Source organism: Pongo abelii, chromosome 1, assembly GCF_028885655.2.
Source record: "Pongo abelii isolate AG06213 chromosome 1, NHGRI_mPonAbe1-v2.0_pri, whole genome shotgun sequence".
In the NCBI taxonomy this organism is placed as follows: Eukaryota; Metazoa; Chordata; class Mammalia; order Primates; family Hominidae; genus Pongo; species Pongo abelii.
This window is the reverse complement of record NC_071985.2, coordinates 110,162,511-110,187,380: the sequence shown is the minus strand read 5'-3', so window position 1 is coordinate 110,187,380 and position 24,870 is coordinate 110,162,511. Positions and strand designations below refer to the sequence as shown.

Here is a 24,870-nt window from a genome sequence, read left to right as displayed (position 1 = left end):
CTGCCCGGATCCAACATCTTGAGAGTAGGATTAGGGTGCCACAGACATGGCCTGAGACTATGAAGAGAGCCTTGCTCACTGACCCATCCCTTGTCTGGGCTTCCAAGTGGAACTAGAGTTTCATTCAACCTACATGTGCCTATAGGTCCTCCCTGTGGCAACGACATCTCTCAGCTCAGTAAGGGCCACTTGCAGTAGGAATATGACCCTATCCAGAAGACTCAGTGGATCCTTATCACCTTCATAGAAAGTTACTCACCATCCACGTCAAGAGCCAAGCAAACATGCTGTTGCTCCAATACGTAAAAGGCACTTCTGTAGGGCTGGCACAAGTCAATCAGTTCAAGATAACCTGAAGGAGTCGAATAACATCTATCCAGTGAGTCCTGCAAGACTTCAGGCTCTTTCTCATCCAGCAGCTCCCTGCTGAGCCTGGAAAAGTGGGAAAAAGTAAAGAATAAGCCAGGGGGAAACAGAAACCATACAGCCCCAGCTAGATTTCATGGGTAACATAAGGAAGTGTTTGAAAAGAAAAAGGACAGATCCATTAATGAGGTAACAAACTATTGCCTTTATGTTGGGATAGACCAGGGCCAGGTAGAAAAGGATGAAACAGAAAGACACACACACATACACACACACACACACACAAACAGAGAGAGAGAGAGAGTGAGCTCAGTGAATTGGCCAGGTGACACACTGATGAGGGAGTCAAAGGACACTCTTTATTTGTGCCCTCAGGACACACAGTGAACAGTGATCATGAAAAGTGTGGCCTCAATAATTTTGCATAAAATGTGCTCAGGTTTCCCTGCAGTCACCATGAGAATACAGCTTTGGAGGTATGGTCAACCTTCACTAGGTTAGTAAATGATAAGGGTAGGAAGAAATGGAAACTTAAACATTTACTGTAATGAGAACCAAAAGCAACGTTAGTAGGCATAATTCAGACTTGTCTGACAAGATGAAATCATTATTTTCAGCATGCATTCTTTTCCCTGGACTTGGCGTCTCCAGGTGTCAACATCAAATTAACTGTCCACAATTTCTCAGACTCACCTGGGACCTGTTGCCTCTTGGTCCTCCTTTTCCACTTGATCCCACCGATGTCCTGCAAATAAATTCAGATGGGGCCTCTTACATTAAGCAGTTCTTCCTTGCACACAGAAACATTCCTCTGTCTAATCCTAACACAGGGACATCAGTCTTGTCAGTGTGAGAACAGGAGACTTTGAGAGAAATATTCCAGTAGGCCTGAGGTCAAGTCTTGAGAGAACTGGCTTGAGTCCTTTTATGAGCCTTGGGCAAAATTCCCCTGTTTTGGAATGTTATCTTCCCTATGTGCTCTGTCCTAGGTTTGTGTACACAAATGAGCAATTTTTTCCCCAATAAATTGTAGGCAAATAGTTCTAACACCTTGTAGGAGAGATACTTCAATATTAAGCTTTCTCTCATCAAATACCAAGAATTTGATAGTTTATGAGATTGTGGACACTGAGATTTGATGAAGGGGTGCAATGTACCAGCTCTTGAATCAAAATGAAACTTGGTTCTACACAGAAGCATCAGCTATTATGGCTTTTGTGGGTGAAATTCAGCCATTTTTCTAGAAAACATACCAGCAACATGATGGACAGTTGAGCTAAAACAAGCAAACTTAGAAGACACAGAAAATGGGGATAAATTCCGTGAAACCTGGGTCACATCTTCCACTGACAGGTAGACAAGGGTGACACTGGCCTTGGGCAGGTAAATAACCACACAGATATGCTTTGGGAACAAAACTCATAAGGAACTTTGTAGCTGGCAAAAGACATTTAATTCAGATGAGCTGATCTGACAGACAACTCCTAGGCATGTGCTGCATAGTTTGGTGTGAGTTTGCCACACCTGCCTTGAGTCCAATGTCCTGACAGTCAGTCCAGGGTGCCACAGGCATGGCCTGAGACTAGGAAGAGAGCAAAGCTCACTGATCTACCCCATGCCTGTGCTTCAGACTCGACTCCAGAGTGATTGAAATCTACATTGATATATAGGTTCAGCCCACAGTGATGGCAACTCTCAGCCCAACAAGGGGCACAAGGCCCAAAGACTATGGGGTCTACCTGGGACATGAACTGGAGCTTTATCACCTTCACAATGGAGTACTCACTGCCTATGTCAAGAGCCAAGCTGACTTGCTGTTCCTCTAATGAGTGAAAGGTGCTCCTGTAAGACTGGTACGAGGCCAACATCTCAGGAGGAATTGAGAGAGTCGAATAACCTTCATCCCAGGACTCCTGGGGGGCTTCCTCCTCTTCAGACTCCTGCAGATTCCTGATGAGCCAGGCAGGACAGAGATGATAGAAGATTTAACCAACAGAGATGAGACAACAAAACCTCCCAGATGATCTGATGGGAGACAGAATGGAGTGGTCACAGAAACCAAAGGCATTTTTCCTTCAAGAGAAATAAAACTACCCTTCTAAATGCAGGGTGGATGGTGACTGCTCTGGGGACAGAGCAAAAATGGGCAGCATGTGCTCAGTACATTCGCCACAGATGAGCCAACTCAGGGCACCCAGACTCTCCCTGTAAACTACCATCATGACTTGCAGCACAAAGAACTAACACAGGGCTTCAACTACTTTGCATAAATTGGGTGGAATTTTACATGCAGCATTCAAGTGAACAGAGCTCTTGACACAGTGCAGACACACATCTTTTGTATTAAGGGCCCCATTTTCCCAATATTTTGATATAATATGTTTACTTTTTCAATTTCTTTTCTTGCACAAATACAAGCAAACATACTACCAACAAATGGGAAGAAAGCATATATACATCTCTCCCTGGATTTAAACACATGGGAGAGAATAGGCGACACCAAGAAATCCCTGTTTGAGGGTCTGGAGTGGACTTCCAGCAAACTCCAACAGACCTGCAGCTGAGGGACGGGACTGTTAGAAAGAAAACTAACAAACAGAAAGGAATAGAATCAACATCAACAAAAAGGACACCCACCCCAAAACCCCATCTGTAGGTCACCATCATCAAAGACCAAAGGTAGATAAAACCACAAAGATGGGGAGAAACCAGAGCACAAAAGCTGAAAATTCCAAAAACCAGAGCACCCCTTCTCCTCCAAAGGATCACAGCTCCTCGCCAGCAATGGAACAAAGCAGGATGGAGAATGACTTTGATGAGCTGACAGAAGTAGGCTTCAGAAAGTCGGAAATAACAAACTTCTCTGAGCTAAAGGAGGATGTGTGAACCCATCACAAGGAAGCTAAAAACCTTAAAGATTAGATGAATGGCTAACCAGAATGAACAGTGTAGAGAAGACCTTAAATGACTTGATGGAGCGAAAACCATGGCATGAGAACTACGTGATGCATGCACAAGCTTCAGCAGCCAATTCGATCAAGTGGAAGAAATGATATCAGTGATTCAAGATCAAATTAATGAAATGAAGCGAGAAGAGAAGTTTAGAGAAAAAGAGTAAAAAGAAATGAACAAGCCTCCAATAAATATGGGACTATGTGAAAAGACCAAATCTACATTTGATTGGTGTACCTGAAAGTGACGGGGAGAATGGAACCAAGCTGGGAAACATTCTTCAAGATATTATCCAGGAGAACTTCCCCAACCTAGCAAGGCAGGCCAACATTCAAATTCAGGAAACACAGAGAACACCACAAAGATACTCCTTGAGAAGAGCAACTCCAAGACACATAATTGTCAGATTCATCAGGGTTGAAATGAAGGAAAAAATGCTAAGGGCAGCCAGAGAGAAAGGTCGGATTACTCACAAAGGGAAGCCCATCAGACTAGCAGCAGATATCTCGGCAGAAACCCTACAAGCCAGAAGAGAGTGGCAGCAATATTCAACATTCTTTTTTTTTTCACATGTATAGTTTTCCTTTATTATTTTTTGTATATATACATACATATATATATTTTTTAATACTTTAAGTCTTAGGGAACATATGCACAACATGCAGGTTAGTTACATATGTATACATGTGGAACGCTGGTGTGCTTCACCCATTAAATCATCATTTAACATTAGGTATATCTCCTAATGCTACCCCTCCCCCCTCCCCCCACCCTACAACAGGCCCCGGGGTGTGATGTTCCCCTTCCTGTGTCCATGTGTTCTCATTGTTCAATTCCCACCTATGAGTGAGAACATGCAGTATTTGGTTTTTGGTCCTTGCAATAGTTTGCTGAGAATGACGGTTTCCAGCTTCATCCATGTCCCTACAAAGGACATGAACTCATCATTTTTTATAGCTGTATAGTATTCCATGGTGTATATGTGCCACATTTTCTTAATGCAGTCTATCATTGTTGGACATTTGGCTTGGTTCCAAGTCTTTGCTATTGTGAATAGTGCCGCAATAAACATATGTGTGCATGTGTCTTTATAGCAGCATGATTTATAATCCTTTGGGTATATACCCAGTAATGGGATTGCTGGGTCAAATGTTATTTCTAGTTGTAGATCCCTGTGGAATTGCCAAACTGCCTTCCACAATGGTTGAACTAGTTTACAGTCCCACCAACACTGTAAAAGTGTTTCTATTTCTCCACATCCTCTCCAGCATCTTCAACATTCTTAAAGAAAACAAATTTCAACCCAGAATTCCATATCCAGCCAAACTAAGCTTCATAAGTGAAGGAGAAATAAATCCTTTACAGACAAGCAAATGCTGAGAGATTTTGTCATCACCAGGCCTGCCTTACAAGAGCTCCTAAAGGAAGCACTAAACATGGAAAGGAACAACCAGTACCAGCCACTGCAAAAACATGCCAAACTGTAAAGACCAATGATGCTAGGAAGAAACTGCATCAACTAATGGGTGAAATAACCAGCTAACATCATAGCGACAGGATCAAATTCACACATAACAATATTAACCTTAAATGTAAAGGGGCTAAATGCCCCAATTGAAAAACACAGAATGGCAAATTGGATAAAGAGTAAAGACCCATCAGCGTGCTGTATTCAGGAAACCCATCTCACGTGCAGAGACACACATAGGCTCAAAATAAAGGGATGGAGGAAGATCTACCAAGCAAATGGAAAGCAAAAAAATGCAGGGGTTGCAATCCTAGTCTCTGATAAAACAGACTTTAAACCAACAAAGATCAAAAGAGACAAAGAGGGCCATTACATGACGGTAAAGGGATCAATTCAACAAGAAGAGTTAAATGTCCTAAATATATATGCACCCAATACAGGAGCACCCAGATTCATAAAGCAGTCCTGAGATACCTACAAAGAGATTTAGACTCCCACACAATCATAATGGGAGACTTTAACAACCCACTGTCAATATTAGACAGATCAATGAGACAGAAGCTTAACAAGGATATCCAGGACTGGAACTCAGCTCTACACCAAGCGGACCTAAAAGACATCTACAGAACTCTCCACCCCAAATCAACAGAATATACATTCTTCTCAGCAGCACATCACACTTATTCCAAAATTGACCACATAGTTGGAGGTAAAGCACTCCTCAGCAAATGTAAAAGAATAGAAATCACAACAAACTGTCAGACCACAGTGCAATCAAATTAGAACTCGGGATTAAGAAACTCACTCAAAAGCTCACAACTACATGGAAACTGAACAATCTGCTCCTGAATGACTACTGGGTAAATAACAAAATTAAGGCAGAAATAAAGATGTTCTTTGAAACCAATGAGAACAAAGACACAACGTACCAGAATCTCTGGGACACATTTAAAGCAGTGTGTAGAGGGAAAATTATAGCACTAAATGCCCACAAGAGAAAGCAGAAAAGGTCTAAAATCGACACCCTAACATCACAATTAAAAGAACTAGAGAAGCAAGGCAAACAAATTCAAAAGCTAGCAGACAACAAGAAATAACTAAGATCAGAGCAGAACAGAGGAGACAAAAAATCCTTCAAAAAATCAATGAATCCAGGAGCTGGTTTTTTGAAAAGATTAACAAGAAAACCCTGTTTGGCTAGTTCACCTGGCTCATCTGATTGCAAGTTCCTATCTTGAGAGGACTACGAAATTAAAACCAATACAAGGGCCACAAATAACGTACAACATTGTAAATCAGGACAATTTGTAGCTGGGTGAATGGAAGAAATAGTTCTATTCACCGCTTCCTCATTTTCCCTAAATCTACAATCTCCAGATATCACTACTGAATTAACAGCCAACAATTCCACAACATTACCTGGGAGACACTGGCCCTTTGTCTTCCTCTTCCTCACCATCACTTTCATTTTCTGTAAATAAATTCAGAGAAGCAGGTCACATTAAGCAATTCATACTTCACATATGACCAAATCACTGTCCAGTCATAGCACAAGGACATAACTATTCTCAGTGCATGAATATGGATTCTGACAGGAATATTCTAGGGTGCACTAGATTAAGTCTGGTGAGAAGTAGATGACCCTGCTTTCCAGACCCACAGACCAAAATCCCCACTACATGTAGACCATAATGCCATATTCCCTGCCTGAGTCAAAGTTAGACAAAATTTTTCCCCCAAAAATCGCCAAAAATTGGTCAAACAATTTTCTAAGAGTGTTGCTGCAATACAGACTTATATCACCAGGTAACATGGACATTAATTGTTTAGAGGCATCTATACATGAAACGCGACTGATAGATAAATTTGAACAACTCTTGCTTTAAAAAGAATCTGGGATTTGGGAGGCCAACACAGGTGAATCATTTGGGGTCATGAGTTCAGGACTAGCCTGGCCAATATGGGGAAACCCTGTCTCTACTAAAAATACAAAAATTAGCTAGATGTGATGTTTTGCACCTGTGGTCCCAGCAACTCAGGAGGCTGAGGCAGGAGAATCACTTGAATCTGGGAGGCAGAGGTTGCACCAAGCCAAGATGGTGCCACTGCACTCCAGCCTGGGTGACAGAGCAAGACTCCATTGCAAAAAAAAAAAAAAAAAAAAAAAAAAAAATCTACGATGCTACAAAGAAACATTGGATCAGCCATTGCATTGACAGGGTGGAGAACCAGGGTCCAGCCTTGCTTTATGGAAATACATCAGCAAAGTAAAGAAGAAAAGTTTCCGTCCTGATTTCAGGGTGACTGTGCAGCTAAGCAAGCTGACTTAAGGAGATCCAGATTAAAGCTGAGAGCAGTGAAGCCTGGGGAACAGTATTTCCAAATACAAAGGCAAGGCTGCCAGCTTCCTAAAAAAGGCATAGAAACTCCATGGACACTGTTCAGGGACAGATGACTTAATCACAGATGACAAGAGATACTGAATCGAAGCTAGGAGGCCTGACAGATACTTCCTGTGCACCTCCTGCACTCAGGTGACTATGAGATTGTCACACTTGCATTGGGGTCCAGTAACTTGATATTGGGGACTGGCAGACAAAGGTATGACATGAGATGAGAAGGACAAAAAAACTCCTTGATATCTGTTTAGAAACCCATCATAGTTTTTTATTCAAACCAATTTGTGTGTATAGAGCCTGTCTTCAGAGTTTATCTTCCTCAGCCTAGAGAGAGGCATGAGACACAAGGAAAATAGAGGCTACCTGGGATAATGTGTACAGCATCCTCCCATTCAACATGAGAAGATGAGTCAATGAGAGTTGAGTCGACTTTGTCTTCCTCAAATGTGATTTTGGTTCTCCTGTGTGGCTGGTTGGAGTCACAAGGGCTGTGGCTATTTGAACATGTGACGGCATATTCCTCCAGTGAGTCCTCAGGGACTTCGCTTTCTTCAGCCTTCTGAACCTCGCTGATGAGCCAGGTGGGACAGAGATGACAGAAGATTAAACACAGAGGGATTGGACCCCAGGGAGTCCTAGCTGGTTTTGACAGGTGGCATTAAGAGAGTGGTCCCAAAAAGCAAAATGGAGGTTCCCTTTAAGAGGGAACATGCAATCCTCTTCTCTCTGCAACAGAGCATGGCTGCCATGGGAATCAGAGAGGAAGAGAGCAGCTGGTGTTCATTGCACTGGACACATAGGAGCTGAGGAGGATGAAGACTCAGCTATCCCTGTATGGTACAGACATGACACTCGGCACACATAGAGAAACACGACAGCTGCCACACCCTGTGTCTAAGCTGGGTTGAATTTCACATACTGTGGCCAAGGGAATGCGGGTTTTTGGCCCATCGTAGATGCCAGAGAGGGTGTGCCTCCTACACATTTTCATATGTTACCACCTATTACTTGCTCTTGAGTATTCAGTGTTACCTGGGGGCAGATGATTCCAGTACTTTCTCAGCCTCCTCAAGTTGAACATCTGCATCCTCATCTTCATCATTTTCTGTAAATACAGAAGTGTTCATTCAGATATTTCCCACTTCACACTCTGCAAGCACAGTCAGCCCAATGTGCACAAAGACATGAACATCGAGGCATGGGTCACCATTCAACTGAAAACTCTCATGTTTTATCTTTAACAAAATGCCCTGGCATGGTTTCCTGATTCATCAGGCAATGCATTTCTGATCTGGAGGGCCACCATCAAGATGTGGCCAAATATTGAAAAGACCTTATGCTTCCCATAACACTGGAGGCTTGTGCAGCCTGTCTCTGGACTTTGGCAGCTGTCTTCCCCCATCCTGCCACAGATCTGATTCCCAGGCACAGGCTTGCTGTCCTGTCACAGTTCACATTTAGAACCTAATTCTTTCTCTTAGGAGAGGACAAACTTGTCCTACAGTCCTCTATGCATCACGAGACTGCACAGGCCCTCCATGTGGCTTCTGCTGTATTATTCAGGGACATTCTCTCCATGGGGAGTGCTCCAGTCTGAAGCACTTCCTACCACCAAATGCCCCCACATCAAGTGCCTTCTCCAACGCCACACAGAGACGGGCTTCATCTCATTTTGAAAAGCAGTCGTAAGTGTTCCCATATTTGGATGCTTCAGACCCATGCAAGAGACAATTTTTCTGCCTTTGCAGATGGAGAGAGAGAAACTCAGGAAGGATAAATCACTCACTCACCAACAGTTACTAAGAACATTGCCGAAAAGACAGCCTAGGAACCTTCATTCTTAGTCCAGAGCTCTTTTCACTCTAACAAGCACCCTCCCATCACAGCCTCCTTCCTGTCCTTTAAAACTAGACAGATGCTGCCTCTTGCTCCAAAGACCACCTTCCATCAAGGAAGGAGGGACACTTGCAATACTGTGACCTCCAACCCCATGGGTTTCCCATCTCTGTTCTTACCCAGGAAGTCCTGGTCATGTCATGGCCACATAAGCTTAGTGGAAAAAAACACCACTGATACAACTGTCATTGTGAAAGTATGGAGGTCTGGAGTCTCTCATAAGCCTGGGGTTTTGGGTCATCAGGGCCTATGGCCACCTTACCTGGGCTGAGCTTTTGGACAAGGTGCTGTGCCAGTCTACACCCCTCAGCCAGCTGTTCTTGGAGGTCCTGCCCCTGGGACTTGTCCGGCTCATCTGGAGTGAGGAGGGCCTGGAGATGCTGATTCAATGAGCGGGAGGCCTCTCTCCCTTCCCATAACTTCTCCCTTAACGGGGTCAGCTCTCATTCCTGAGCATGAACCACGACTTTATATGGCCTAAGGTGAGATAGTAGAGAAAATTTAACAGTGGAAAGGGATGAGTGATCCGCTCTAATGTTGCAACAGAGATTTCTGAGACAATGTCCTCAAGAAGACCTCCAAGCAGAAGGTCAGCACGTGTTTAAAGGAATATCTGTGGCTAAGTGACAGAATAGAAAATGGTTTACAGGCTTCCTCTATATCAGAGAGGGCTCCTGTAAGATCCTCGATGATGTTCCATTCGTCTTTCTCTTCTGTAAACAAAAGTAGGTGTCTTCCTAATTCCATTTCAAAAAGACATCCTTTCAGTTCCTCACTCTGGCCATGGACATTTCCATGTGAAAATACACATAGTGCATCTTGCGGCCACTAGATACAAAGCCATGTACAGAAATGAGGCCAGATGCAGATGGGGCAAATTGAAAAGACAAAAAAAGAAAAGAATGACAGGGTCAAGAATGCAACATTGATTGAGTGAAAGAATGAGAAGCTGCAGTCAGTCAGGAGGTGATTCTCACTAAGGTTTAGTGTGGTGGCGATCGCACACCATTTTGAGTATACTGAATGCTGTTGGGTGGTTCCCATTCCTTTGGTTAATTTTGTGTTATGCAAATTTCACCTCAGCAATTACTTGTTTGAAAAAGAGAAAACAAGGCTCTGAGAAAAAACTGCAACCCATAATTTTTATGATCCTTGTTCTCTGTTTGATAAATATTTCTGTGTCATGAGCCTGCCATGGCAATTTCTGCTCTTCCCCTGGCCCATCTTAGTTCTTACTTCACCCCACCGAACTGCCATACTTCAGAGATTTACACACCTACCCACCTGCCTCCCCCATTGGGTCCCCTCACCTTAGCTCCTCAGCTTGCTTGAGCTGCTCTGCAAGCTTCTCCTTGAACTGCAGCTCATCTCTCAGCATAGATTTTATGAGGTCTTTGCACTCTTCATATTCTGAGAAAAGACAGACACGCCTGCCTCAGTGGAAGGCTGGACATGCTGCTGTGGTCACTGCCTACAGGGCAGGAGCCACATCCATCCCAAGGACAAAACTGTCCCCAGTACCAGGCTCTAGGCAGGGATTTCCACATCTTTACTCTTCAGTCTCCTGACTTTCTGGCATCTGATCCTTCAAAATTTAGAGACGAGGAAAGAGAAACTCAAGGGCACTTCAAGGAAGTTGACAAGATGATTCAACCACAAAGAAGTGGAGTCAGAATTCACAGCCCCTGAGGTCTGACTCTGAATGTGGGGCCACTTTCCCAAGCCTTGCAGCCTCTCCTCTAAAACACTGCACTGGGGCATGAAGTAGTGATTTCTTGTACAGTCAGGAAGACCCCTAGGACTATGAGACTGATGGTTCCCCTTTTACTGGGTATTTCAAGGACAAATGTCAAAGACTTTAAAAACATTTGATTTTTAAATCATATATTCAGATATGATTTTAAGAATCATATCTGAAGCATAAAGTGTGAGACATAAGACCATAAGGCCATGAAGAAAATATGCCCAAATGCTAATAAAGTTTGTGTTAATTTAGAAACAGCAGAATGAAGAACTAATAGATAGTGTTTACTCTGTGCCAATAAATATTCTAGGAGATTGACAGGAAATAGCTCATGTAATTCATTGCAGCAATTTACAGAGGTAGGTATTATTATAGTACCCTATGAACAGATGAGGAAACTCAGGGACAGACAAGACAAGCAACTTGGATGGAGCCCAGGAGACAGGCCCAGGGTCCCTGCTCCGCACACTGCACTGCTGCTTCCACACATTCTCGGGTGCTATCTTTCTTCCTCTTTAGGAGGAAGAGTCTGTGCCCCAGGAAGCAGGACTTCCCTCTCACCAAGGTACTCTCTGCTTTTTATTTTTATTTATCATTATTATTATTATTATTTTTTTGATGAGTCTTGCCCCTGTCGCCCATGCAGGAGTGCAATACCGCAATCTTGGCTCACTGCAACCTCTGCCTCCTGGGTTCAAAGGATTCTCCTGCCTCAGCCTCCCGAGTAGGGGGGATTACAGGCACCCACCACCACGCCCATCTACTTTTTGTATTTTTAGTGGAGATGGGGTTTGTCCATGTTGCCCAGGCTGGTCTCAAACTCCTGACCTCGTGATCTGCCCACCTCAGCCTCCCAAAGTGCTGGGGTTACAGGAGTGAGCCACCGTGCGCGGCCCCGACTCCCTGATCTTGATGCTGTCACTTATAGATAGCACAGGTTCTATTAGAAGCAGACTCCTCTTGAAGCCCCTCAGAGTGGGTACTGGCTACTATCACCAAGTTTCCCTCAGAGTCACTAGAACAGAGCTTTGCCTATTGGGCCTCAACAGAAACTTGAACTGAATAAAAGTTCACTAGTCCCGGACATTTAGAACAACAGACTAGATGTTATTTGTCTGCAGGATCTTATATGGTACAGAGAGGATTCTTGAAAACATGACTGAGCCTCTTGGAGAAAACAGGTCGTTCTCTGCCTGTGTCAGAAATCAATAACTGGGAGTTTAACTCTAGTCCCACCCCCACCTGACTGCAAACATGGAAAGTTGCTAAATACTTTGGTACCTCTGTCTTCCAACTTTAACAAAATGTTAAAATACCCATTTCTGTTTTCCTAGAAGTATGGGAAGGATGAAATTATTTTTGATGGAGAGAGCATTTAGTGTCTCAGAGAGAAGACAGGATTTCATTCATCACTTTCGTGATGGTGAGCCTATAGATCTTATTGTATTTGTTCTGCTGGTTGGCCAGGAAGCAGGCCACTTGAGTTACAAGAAATTTCTCTTTGAGGTTTCTGAACTGCTGTTTGTTCTCTGCCAGCTGGGGGTGCAATTTCTCGTTGATTTCTAGAATGTTCATCTCTGCCTTCTCACTGGACCAAGGGCTGGCAGATATCACCATGCTGATGTTTGTGGCAGAAGAGGTGGAGCCAGGGACTGTGGAGAAGAAACCCAAACATATGATGGGTTAAAAACTGGTGAAATCAAATAGGTTTAATCAGGACTGAGGGATGTCAGTAACTGAAATTCTTAACTTACTGTTGAGAAAAATGTGATCACACCCCACAGCACTTTAGGATCCTTCACCACAAAAACAAGGTTTGAGGTGCCTGGACTCAGAGCTGAAAGCACTGCCAGTAGCTCAGACTCTGACAAGAGTGAGGTAGATTGTGGCCAGCGTGTCAGGTAACCGTCTGCAGTTGCAATAACAGAATTAGAAGGTGGGGGTGTCATGGAATCTTAGGAGCCCTGCATTCCAATTGCCCAGGCTTTGCTGAAACACAGGCACCCTAGTCTCACCTGAGGGTCACTACCAATGGGGATCATTCCTTCAGCATTCACTCTCAGTATTCATGTACCCTTGTGACAATGCCCCAGACCCATCTCTTTCCCAGTACATCTAAGCATATTCCTCACTGTTTATCTCTTGTCTGTACAACATCATCAAGGCAGAAACAGTTTCCCAACAGGTTATATTTTCTTAATGGTAGTCATGAAGTCACCCCACCTACTCTAAGTTAAAACAGATCTTAAGGCTTTTCCACAGGTGTAAGATATCAAACTTTTAGCCTGCCCTGGTATCCTCTGGGTCTTCTGCAGGTTTTTCTGTATCCACAAGAAAGTGAATGAATAATTCATTTTTTAAAAATGTTTTCTTTCCTGTCTCAGTATTCTTCTTGCTGCATCCCATTGTTATGTTGATTTTTTTTTCTTACTGGGGCACCATCTTGGGTTTTCATTACACTCTAGACCAGTTTGACATCCCTACATCCAAAGCTCTTCCTCTATGTGGGTTGATTTGTTTTTTAATGTCACTGAGCACTACATTTTATACTTGTCACTTATAGATGTCATTCTAGTGCCACAAGACCTCTTTTCAAGGTATCAAGTGATCAAAATCATTTATATAGAGGTCTCCTGAAAAAATGTGTGACCATCTATCTTGGGAAGTTTTGTAAAACTGATGCTATTTTGTTGTTTCCATTTTGTTTTCCCATATACTGAAAAGAACAGGGTCACGAGCAGTTCTTATGGAATATGGTTTGATATATATTTTGTTGAGATGACCTAACACCATTGATTTTTGGTTGCATTCCACTAACAGAACATAGCAAGATCAAGGTTATGGTCAGGGTTGGTTGGTGATCCTCAGTGTTTCTCTGCAGTAGAAGGTGAGTTTGAGGTGAGAGGAATGAGTGGGAAAGAGTGATCCCCTGAACCACCTCTTCACTTTCTCAGCTTTCATCCCCACCTAGGTTTTGTGAGCCTCGAACTTGAGAGACCGTTCTGTAGCCCAGGTCTCCTAAGATTGGCTGCTGGACTTGCCTGAGTTGAGGGTGCAGTGGGTTGACCCTGGGCTGCCCAGCATTCATGTGGAAGTGGAGGAAGGAGGACTGGTCAATCCCATTTGAAAGCATCCCTCTCTGCAGCCCACACCATCTTCCAATGACACTGTAAGGATACTGCTTTGAGATGTATCAAAGGCTTTAAGTCAATGTATTTCCTGGGGTCTGGGAGACCTGACATTCTGTGTCAGAATGAAAATCTGTCAAGTTTCTAAATGAAAAAACTGCAGGTTCACAAAGTTACATGGGTTACTTGAGGTCACAAAGGGATGAGTTTTCAGCACTGCCAATAAAAGCAATCACAATAATTATTCAATAATTATTCATAGGATGCATATAATCCAGTATTCACATATTTAGTAATTATTCATTGACTAATTCGTACAAGGCATTTTGCTCAAAACTGTGTTTATATTTGGACATTGTATCTTCATCATAATCCTTAAGGTAATGCTATTATCCATAAGTAACAGGTAGGAAACCTGAAGATGAGGGACAGCTAATCATGTATTGGGCCATATTTCAATTTTTTGGTTTTTGTGATGCTGGAAGAATGACCAGAATGAGTCACAGAAAGAGTATTCATTCCTGTATTATTTCCCAGGACAGAGGTGTGCCCTCCTAGAGTACTGGGACCAAAATTCAGAAGTGTCTGCAACCTTGCTTTAACAGTATGGGAAATAACCTCTATCACCTGGAATTTCCCTGGAACTTTGGAATATACAAGAGAAGTATGAGACGTGGGTCTTCCCTTGGATGTGTTTAATTCACTCTTCTATGGAATACCAATGATTCTCACTAAGACTTTTGCCTCTTTATAACCACAAGGTATGTCTTATGGAGAAGATTTTACACTTTGCTCTATTTAGGAAGAATAAATATGAGCAATGGTTTAGGTTTTATGCCCTGGACTTTATATTTTTCTGGTCTCTGTTTTGAGATTAAATTCTCATGTAAATAGAAAAATACTTATTATTTTTCATAAGGCCAAGTTTGTTATCAGCTTGTTTTTGAAGATGAATTACAAACTTTTGATTTTATCTTTGTCCCCATCAGTGCCACTCATTGTCTCTCAGTATGACCTGGACTTGCCCCTGCATTTACCCTCATCCTGCTGAGCCATCTCCATGCACTGTCCAATTCCATCAGTGATTCGAGGTCCTCCCAAGGCTCCCTGAAATGGGCACAGGGATCAGGATGTCAGACACATTCCAGACACAAAGGCAACCGAAACTGTAGAGTGAGCAGCTGTGTTCCCACTTCCCTAATGTTCCAGTGATGTCCTCAAACTGAAGGGAACACTTTCCCTTTTTAAGGGTCTGTTCTTTATGTCTCAATGCCTCTGATCTAGTGAACACAACTGTCCTGAAAGTGAAAGAACTTGCTAAATTTCGGGTTTCTGGTTAGATGGCTAGAACAGATTTATAAGACTTCCTTACTTACCCATGACTGCTGAAGTTTGAATTCTTAGCAGTATGATTCCTTTTCTTGTAAGCTGAGCAGCTTAGGAAAGATTGGCCCTGTTGCTGTGCAAAAAGAAGTAAACTTAATTTTTACTCAAAGCATGCTTGAATTTGAAATTAGGGCTTCCACTCTTCCAAAGTTGGACTGTCACTGCCTCAGGCATATGTCCCAGAGGGCTCGTGTCTCTGTTGTATTCAAAGTTTAAATGGAGCCCAGCAAGCCAGATCTCCTTTACTTCTAGGTTCCCTCAACAGTTTCTCCTCTGCTTTAGAGACTGCATTGACAATATTCTTGTTCTGCTGTTGTGTTTTGGCTTTGGAATGATGTGATGCAGCTCAATGGGTCCTACCCACAAGTTGATCAGAGTAAGAAACAGCTGGGAAAGTCAGTGCAAATACAAGTTCATGGCCCTCCTTGCAGGGATTCTGATTCAGAGGGCTCAGGTGGGGCCTGGAATGTGTTTGTTAACATGATTCAGATGTGCAGTCAATTTGGGGACCCGCTGATACCATCGACCTTATAGTTTATGGGATATTCTTTCTGTTTTGCTGATGAAGAAACTGAGGCACAGAGAGTCTGTAACTTGCCCAAGTTCCCCTTGCTGTAAGTCCTGGAGCCAGATCTCAGGTGGAGCAGCCTCTTCCCTATCCCCTTCCCACATTTTCCAATTCAGCTGGGTCAACTCTTTCCAAGTACGTGTTTCTCTCCCCTATACCTCATTTCTGAAAAAAGAACTGGAATTTAACTTCTTTCATCTCATACATTTCCTCACAACATGCTGCCAGCATCATATTCTGGCCACTCACTATTAAAGTCAGATGCTTTTTCTTTCTTTTTTTTTTTTTTTTGAGACAGGGTCTTGTTCTGTCACCCAGGCTGGAGTGCACAGGTGATTATAGATCACTGCAACCTCAAACTCCTGGGCTCAAGCGATCCTCCTGCCTCAGCTTTCCAAGTAGTTGGAACTCTAGGCACACATCACCATTTCTGGCTAATTTTTTATTTTTCATAGAGACAAGGTCTTGCTATGTTGCTCAGGCTGGTTTTGAACTTCTGGCCTCAAGCGATCCTCCCCCCTAGGCCTCCAAAATTGCTGGGATTACAGGAGTAAACCACTGAGCCTGGCCCTGAAATGTTTTTGTTTTTTTTTTTTAATGAAAATACAAGACATGGAGATGTGGAGACACCTTGCTTTATTACTGTTGTTGTTATTATTATTTCTATAGTATAATTCATATATCACAAAATTCACCATTTTAAGCATATATTTCAGTGTCTTTTACCATATTCCAAAAGTTCTGCAACCATCACCACTACCTAATTCCAGAATATTTTCATAATGCCAAAAAGCATGCCTGTACCTATGGGCAGTCACTCTCCAATTTCCCCCTTCTTGCGGTCTCTGACAACCACTAATCTACTTTCTCAATATATAGATGTACTTGTTCTGGGCACTTCCTCTATATGGAATAACAAGGTGTGTCATTTTTCAACTGCTTCTCAGCATATTGTTCTCAAGTTTCATCCTTTTTAGCCTGCATCAGTACTTCAACTTTTTTATGGCCAAATAATATTCCACCATATGGTTATACCACATTTTGTTTATTCATCAACTGATGGTGGTTTAAGATTTTTCCACTTTTTAACTATTATGAATAATGCTGCTATGAACAGCTTTGTACATGTTTTTGAGTGAACATGTTTTTCATTTTCTTGGTTATAAACCTAGGAGTGCAATTGCTGCATCATGTCACTTTATGTTTAACTTTCTTTTATGTTTAACTTTTTGAGGAACTCACACACTGTTTACCAACTTCAGTGGCTATGCCATTTTACATCCCCACCAGTAATATATGAGAATTCCATATTCTCCATAACTTTCCAAACATGTGTTGTCTTTATTTTTTTCTTAAGTCATACTAGTGGGTATGAAGTGGTATCTCATTTTGGCTTAAATGTACATTTTCCTAATGATGAAAAACATTGAACATCTTTGCATGTGCTTCTTGGCCATTTGTGTGTTTGCTTTAGAGAAACCTCTACTCACAGACTTTTTCCCACTGTTAAATTTGGTTGTTTGTCATTTATTGCTCAGTTATATGAATTCCTTATATACTGTAGGTACTAGACCCGTGTCAAATATATAATTTGGAAATAATTCTCCCATTATGTGGATTATCTTTTCACTTCCTTGACAGTATCCTTTGAAGCATATGAGTTTTTTATTTTAGTGAAGTCCATTTATCTATCTATTTTTGGGTTGTTTGTGCCTACTTAAAAAATGTCTAATCCAAAGTCACAAAGATTCGTACCTATGTTTTCTTCAAGATATCATTTTTTGAATGAGAACTTTCCTGGGTTTTACTGGAGGGCGGACATTGTTTATTTATGCCTCCTGTCCATTACCGATGTTTCTCCTGATTGTTATTCATATGCTCACCACCCCTCCATGGAGCATCCCATGGCCTGTGACAGAGCTCCGGGGACTGATATCCTTCCACTGACTTTGGCGCCGGTGAGAGTCCTGGTCATGTGGTTCAGCTTGGCCTTAACCCGACCCAGTTGCACATATTCCTCAGGGCCTTTAGAGTTGAAGTCAAGAGCCTCTCAGAGAACGCTTGCCAGCCCATGCTGTTCTAAGGCTGGAGCAAACTTCCTCAGTCTATTCCAGACAGAGGGGACTGCAGGGTTGGGACTCATTCAAGACGTCTCTGGTGTTAGAAAGTAGACCTGTTTCAGGGTTTGGGGAAGATTGTTCAAAATGAACTAGGTTCTCTCTATTTTTACTGTATGTGTGACTTCTTTCTAGAAACAAAGGAAGAATATTTATGTTAGAACATTTTGCTATTATTTGTCAATTGTTGTTTGTCTACAATTTTAATGTGGATAAAGGAGAGCTCAGTGTAAATATATTCTTAACAATTATGGTTCATGTCCACTGCCATGCAATCATATTTAAATCTATGAACTGGCCGGACACGGTGGCTCACGCCTGTAATCCCAGCACTTTGGGAGGCCGAGGCGGGCGGATCATGAGGTCAGGAGATTGAGACCATCCTGGCTAACACGGTGAAACCCCATCTCTACTAAAAATACAAAAAATTAGCTGGGTGTGGTGGCAGGCACCTGCAGTCCCAGCTACTCAGGAGGCTGAGGCAGGAGAATGGCGTGAGCTTGCAGTGAGCCGAGATTGAGCCACTGCACTCCAGCCTGCGTGACAGAACAAGACTCCATCTCCAAAAAAAAAAAAAATCGGTGAACTATCCAGTTACTTAAGTATTATCCTGCTCCTGATAAGAAAACAAACTCAGAAAGATTGCAAAATTTCCCTAGGTCACAAAACTAGTGAGGAGAGGAATAAGAATTAGATACTAGTTCCTTTTGGCCTTCAAAGCTAACCGTGTACCATTAGATCAAACTGATTTACATACTTTTGCTGGAATTAGTCTCAGAGTTTCTGGTTCTCACTTGATTATCCCAAGGAAACTGTGTGCCACTTTAATATCATTTCAAACTTTGAAATTTAAATTTTTTATTATACTTTTTTTGTCTTTGTTCTATTCCATTGCTTTTGGTTTCTTCTCAATGGATCCCTCATTTATATGCTAAATATTTGCTATTTTCTGTCAATTTTCACATTTTTGGGTGTTTGTTTTCTCTCTCTTTGTTGTATGCTAACAGTTCTTCACTGAAGTATAATTTGCATAGAGTATACTGCAAAAAACCTAAAGGTACAGTTTCAGAAATTTTAATATAACTATACATTGTACAATAACATCCAGTTAAAGACAGAGGACATTTTCCCCCATGCCCCACAAAGTTCTGATGTGGTCCTTGCCAGTCAATACTCATCCCTCAAATGAAGAGTATATTCTGAATGTTGTCACTGCCTTAGTCCCGTTGTGTTGCTGGAAAGGAATACCAGAGGCTGGGTAATTTATAAAGAAAAGAGGTGCATTTTGCTTAAAGTTCTGCAGGATGCACAAGAAGCATGGCACCCGCATCTGCTCCTAAAGAGGGCCTGAGGCTGCTTCCACTTGCAGCAGAAGGTGAAAATGAACCAGTGTGTGCAGAGATCATATGGTGAGAGAGGAAGCAAAAGAGAGTAAAGATGAGAGGCATTTTTTAATAACCAGCTCCTACAGGAAGTAAGAGAGTGAGAATTCACTACCTTCTCCCAGGGTGGGGATTAATCTATTCATGAGGGACCCACTCCCATGACCTAAACACCTCCCATTAATCCCCACCTCCAATACTGGGAACCACATTTAAACATGTGATTTGGAGGGGACCAATATTTAAACTATAGCAGCCACCATAGATTAATTTTGCTTATTCACGTGCTTCATAAAAATGGAATCATTTTGGCTGGGCCCAGTGGCTCACGTCTATAATCCCAAGACTTTGCGAGGCTGAGGCGGGCAGATCACATGAGGTCAGGAGTTCAAGACCAGCCTGGCCAACATGGCAAAACCCTGTCTCTACTGAAAATACAAAAATTAGTCAGGCGTGGTAGCAGGTGCCTGTAATCCCAGCTACTTGGGAGGCTGAGGCAGGGAAAATTTCTTGAACCCGGGAGGTGGAGCCAAGATCGTGCCACTGCACTCCAGCCTGGGGGACAGAGTGAGAGTCCATCTCAGAAAAAAAAAAAAAAATGGAATCATTTAGTATGTTCTCTTGTTTTGACTTCTCTTTACTCAGGTGGGTATATATGCCACTAATTTGTTTGATTGTGTTTTTCCCTTGTTTCATTTTGTTTTGGCCAAGTAATATCCTATTGATTATATGATTATCACACAATTTGGTATCCATTTTTCTGATGGGAGACAGGTTTACTTGATGACTACTGTGCATAAGTAACTATGAATATTCTCATACAATTATTTCTGTGAAGATACATACTTATTTTCCTGGGTATCTATAGTTAGGGACGGAGTTGCTTGGTGAATGGGTAGAAAATGGACAGAGTTTTGCAAAGTATTTGTACTGTTTCACATTTCTATGAAAGATGTAGGCCATTTCCAGTTGCTCTACATTCCCACACACTTAATATTTTCAGTCTTTTAAACTATACCAGGTGTGTAGTGATATCCTAATTTGGTTTTGTCATGCCTAATGTCCATCTAGATATCTTCTTATGGAAAATATCTTCTCAAATTTTTATATTCATTGATATACTGGGCTGTTTGTCATTTACTTTATAATCTATAGGAGTTCTTTATATATTTTGAATGAGTCCATTTATATATACATCCTTTTTGCTATATTATATAGCAAATAATTATTCCTGGTCTACAGATGGCGTTTAAGTTGTTAAACAACAACATAATAAGCAGAAGCTTTTTAAAAATGAAGTGCAATTCACTTGATTTCTTATTGTGGTGAGTGCTACAGTATCTAATCTAAGAAATATTTTCCTATGTCAAGTTCATGAAACTATTTCCTATTTTTCCTTTACAAGGTTTCTGATTTTAACTTTCACATCTTAAGTTAATTTCAATATATGATGGAAAGTGGTTAATATTAACTTTTTAGAACAACAAATATTATTTCACTCAAAATCGTTTTACTTAAAAATCTTTCATTTCCCCAATGAAGGGCATTGGTGTCTTTGTTTTTAAAACACTTAGAAGCGGCGGTGCGAGCATGTTCTCACTCATGGGTGGGAATTGAACAATGAGAATACTTGGACACAGGGCGGGGAACATCACACACCGGGGCCTGTCGTGAGGTGAGGGCTGGGGAAGGGATAGCATTAGGATATACACCTAATGTAAATGACGAGTTAATGGGTGCAGCAAACCAACATGGCACACGTACACCTATGTAACAAGCCTGCACGTTGTGCATACGTACCCTAGAGCTTAAAGTACAATGTATAATAAATATATATATATATATATTTTTTTTTTTTTAAGTGGCGGTGCGAGGGCTGCTGCACAGCTAGCAGAGCCGTGGCAAGGAGGACAGCACCTGCATCGAGCTCTCCGCTTCCCTACCCGCCAGCCCAGGTGGCCCCAGCAGCAGCGACCAGAGGAGCCCTTGCAGCAACGCAACAGCCAGGTGGACGCCTCCATCTACAGCCTTGTGGCGCATGAGAACTGTTAGGACGCGGCCATTGTGCGCAACAAGGACTCGCCCTCCATCTGGGCTGCCGTCTCAGGGAAAACCTTCGTCAACATCACGCCAGCTGAGGTTGGTCTCCTGGTTGGCAAAGACTGGTCAAGCTTTTTCATGAATGGGCTGACACTGGGGGGCCAGAAATATAGTGTGGTCCCGGACTCACTGCTGCAGGATGGGGAATTGACCGTGGATCTTCATATGAAGAGCATCGGTGGAGCCCCCACCTTCAACGTCATTGTCACCATGACTGCCAAGACGCTAGGCCTGCTGATGGGCAAAGAAGGTGTCCACGGCAGTTTCATCAACAAGTAATGTTATGAAATGGACTCCCACCTTCAGCGTTCCCAGTACTGACTTCCTTTGTTCCTTCCACTCCACCGCTCCCCACAGCTTTGCCCCCCTTTCCTTCACATACACACACCATTTTAATTTCAGGAGCCATTACCCCACACACCTTATTGCTGCCAAAACCATATGGGCTGGGGCCAGGGATAGATGGACAGACACCTTCCCCTACCCACACCCCTCCTGTGTGTGGTTGGAAAACTTTTCTGTTTTGAGGGATTTGTTTATGACTAAAAAAGATTCTACTAAAAAAAATAAATAACTGTACATATGTGGGCATATTGTTTGAATCTGTATTCTCTTACTTTGATATATTTATGAATACTTACAACATTACTACCGTTTTCAAATTACTGTAGCTTTAAAATCAGGTTTGAAATCTAGCAGAGTAAGTCCTCCAACTTATTGCTTCATCAAGACCGACTTGCTTATTCTAGGTTCTTTGATTTTCAAATACATTTTGAAATTAGCTTTCAAATTTCTCTAAAATCTGCTACTAGAAATATTAGTCAGAATTGTGTTGATGTAATATGCTAACAAAATTGAGTCTTCCAATCAATGAACATGATATATATTTATTTAGTCTTCTTTAATTTTTCTCACCAATTGCTTTTAGGGGCCTTGTACCTGCTTCATTGCATGTATTGTTAAGCATGTAATGATTCTGGCTATTAATCTCTATTATGTTTTATTGAATTTCATTTTCTAGCTGCTAATTGCTAGTATGGAGAAATTAAGATGATGAAATCAACTTTATAAAGGCATAATTTCAGTACAACAGACTGCACCACTTTAAAATGTGTAATTCAATGCATGTTTACAAATGTATACACTAACGGAACCACTGCCACAACCAAGACAGAGGAAATTCCCTATGCCCGAAAGTTTCTTGTACCCCTTTGCAGTTCATCAGTCTTTCAACCCTCAGCCCCAAGGAGCCGCTGTCACTTCAGGTCCGTTTGCATTTTTAATCATTTTCTATAAATGAAATGATACCTGTGTCCTTTTGTGTCTGCCTTCTTTCATGCATCAACGTAATTTTAAAATCCATCCGTAATGCCTTGTAAATGCTGAGTGGTATTCCTTCATGTGGGTATACCATGTATGTTTGTACTTTCACTTGTTATTGGACATTTCTATCATTCCAAATTTGGGCTATTATGAAGAAACTATCATAAGCATCCATACGTGGCAGGCCAGGGCTCACTAACACAGGCCTCCCTAACAACTGTTTCAGTACCGACTGAGTGGTTCAGTTAAATATTAAGAGGAAAAAAAAAAAAAAAAAGAAGCCAGTGCCCTTATACAAAGGCTGGAATGTAACAAAAGCCCACCAAGAGTTTTGCCTAGGCTTTTCCTGGGCCTTAAAGCATGACGAAATAATGAAGGCATTCTTAACAGGAGCCATTTAATATTAAACGAGTTTTATTGGGGGTCTGAAGAAACTCTCCAGGCCTCCAGAAACAAGTTTATTGGAGGTCTGAAGGAACTCCCCAAACCTCTGTGATTTAGCAGGAGACAAGATAAGGGCACCCAGCACCTAGACCCATTTAGATTAAGTGAATTTACTGAGGTTCCAGAGGAAGGTCTTCAGGAATCAGACTTAGTTATAGATTAAAAGAAGTTAATCACTTATGTATTTAGATGAATGCACACTTCCACATACACATATAGCTTAGAAGGTACATAAGCTCAGGAAAACTTTGTAATTTTGAGTTGGTCAGGTGATAATTTCCAGGCCATTTCCTTGTAACCAGTTGCAGAAGTAAAAACTTTCTTCCTCCCCAGTTCATCTGTGCCTCGTTACTGAGCCATGAGAAATAGCAGCCCGCCCCTCAGTTTGGTCTGGAAACACACATATAGATCATTGTGCAGACACAGTGTGTAAATAACTAGGAATGGAATGACCGTTTATCTGATTTGTGTATGTCTAACCTTTAAGAAACTGTTAGATTTTAAAAGGAGCTGTACCCCTTTTCATTCCTACAAGTATAAGACTTCCAAGTGCTTTATATCCTCACCAACATGTGCTATTTTCAGCCTTTTTAATTTTAGCCATTCTCATGGATATGTACTGGTATCTCATTGTTGCACTGATTGATCTCCCTGATGACTAAACAGTGGAGCATCTTTTCCTATGCTAATTGACCATTCACGTATCTTCTTTTCTGAAGTATCTATTCAAGTCTTTTGAGAAACTGTTTCATTGTGCTGTTTATCTTATCAGACTGCAATATATATATATGTGTGTATATATATATATGTGTGTGTATGTATATATGTGTGTGTATATATATATATGTGTGTGTGTGTGTATATATATATTTATGTTCCCTATTTAGAGATGATAATCTTCAAAACGGTGAACATACACACACACACACACACACACACACACACATATATGTGTGTGTGTGTGTATACATATATATATGTCCTAAGAATCATTAATTAGACATACATGTGAGTATCTATTTCTGGATTCTCTCTTCTCTTCCACTGATATATGTTCTATTTTTTTTCAACAAAACACATGATCTTGATTTTCATAGCTGTAGAGTAATTCTGGACATAGGCAGTGAATTCATTCACCATTATTCTTTCATAATATTGCTCTTTTATTATTCTTGATCATTGACATTACCAAATAAATGGTAGAATCAGCTTGTAAATTTTTGGAATTTTTATCAGGATTGCTTTGGATCTGGAGATCAATTTACAAAGAACTGACTTTCTAAACATAACAACTCTTCTGATCCATGAGAAGGTTTAGCTCCCCACTAATTTAGTTCTTTCATAATTTCTCAAAGCAATTTTTTGTAGTTTTTGGTGTACTGGCCTTACATAAGTTTTGTTGACTTTCCTTTTTTTTTTTTTTTTTTTTGAGACAGTCTTGCTCTGTTACCCAGGCTGGAGTGCAGCGATACGATCTCAGCTTACTGTAACCTCTGCCTCCCAGGTTCAAGTGATCCTCCTGCCTCAGCCTCCCAAGTAGCTGGGACTACAGGCACATGCCACCACGCCCAGCTAATTTTTTGTATTTTTAGTAGAG

The 24,870-nt window shown here is 41.6% G+C and overlaps 1 protein-coding gene and 1 pseudogene across 1 annotated transcript in view; one reads left to right on the top strand and one right to left on the bottom strand.

Moving 5' to 3' along the window:
• LOC100447686 (neuroblastoma breakpoint family member 12) overlaps window positions 1–24,870 on the bottom strand; it is a 2,265,351-nt gene that overhangs the window by 2,005,025 nt on the left and 235,456 nt on the right. The window contains 5 exon segments of the mRNA XM_055078592.2: window positions 7,549–7,754; window positions 8,218–8,290; window positions 9,344–9,558; window positions 10,392–10,491; window positions 12,268–12,477. Coding sequence (XP_054934567.1) covers window positions 7,549–7,754; window positions 8,218–8,290; window positions 9,344–9,558; window positions 10,392–10,491; window positions 12,268–12,477 — 804 coding nt within the window.
• Window positions 19,342–21,827, top strand: LOC100449746 (profilin-1-like; annotated as a pseudogene).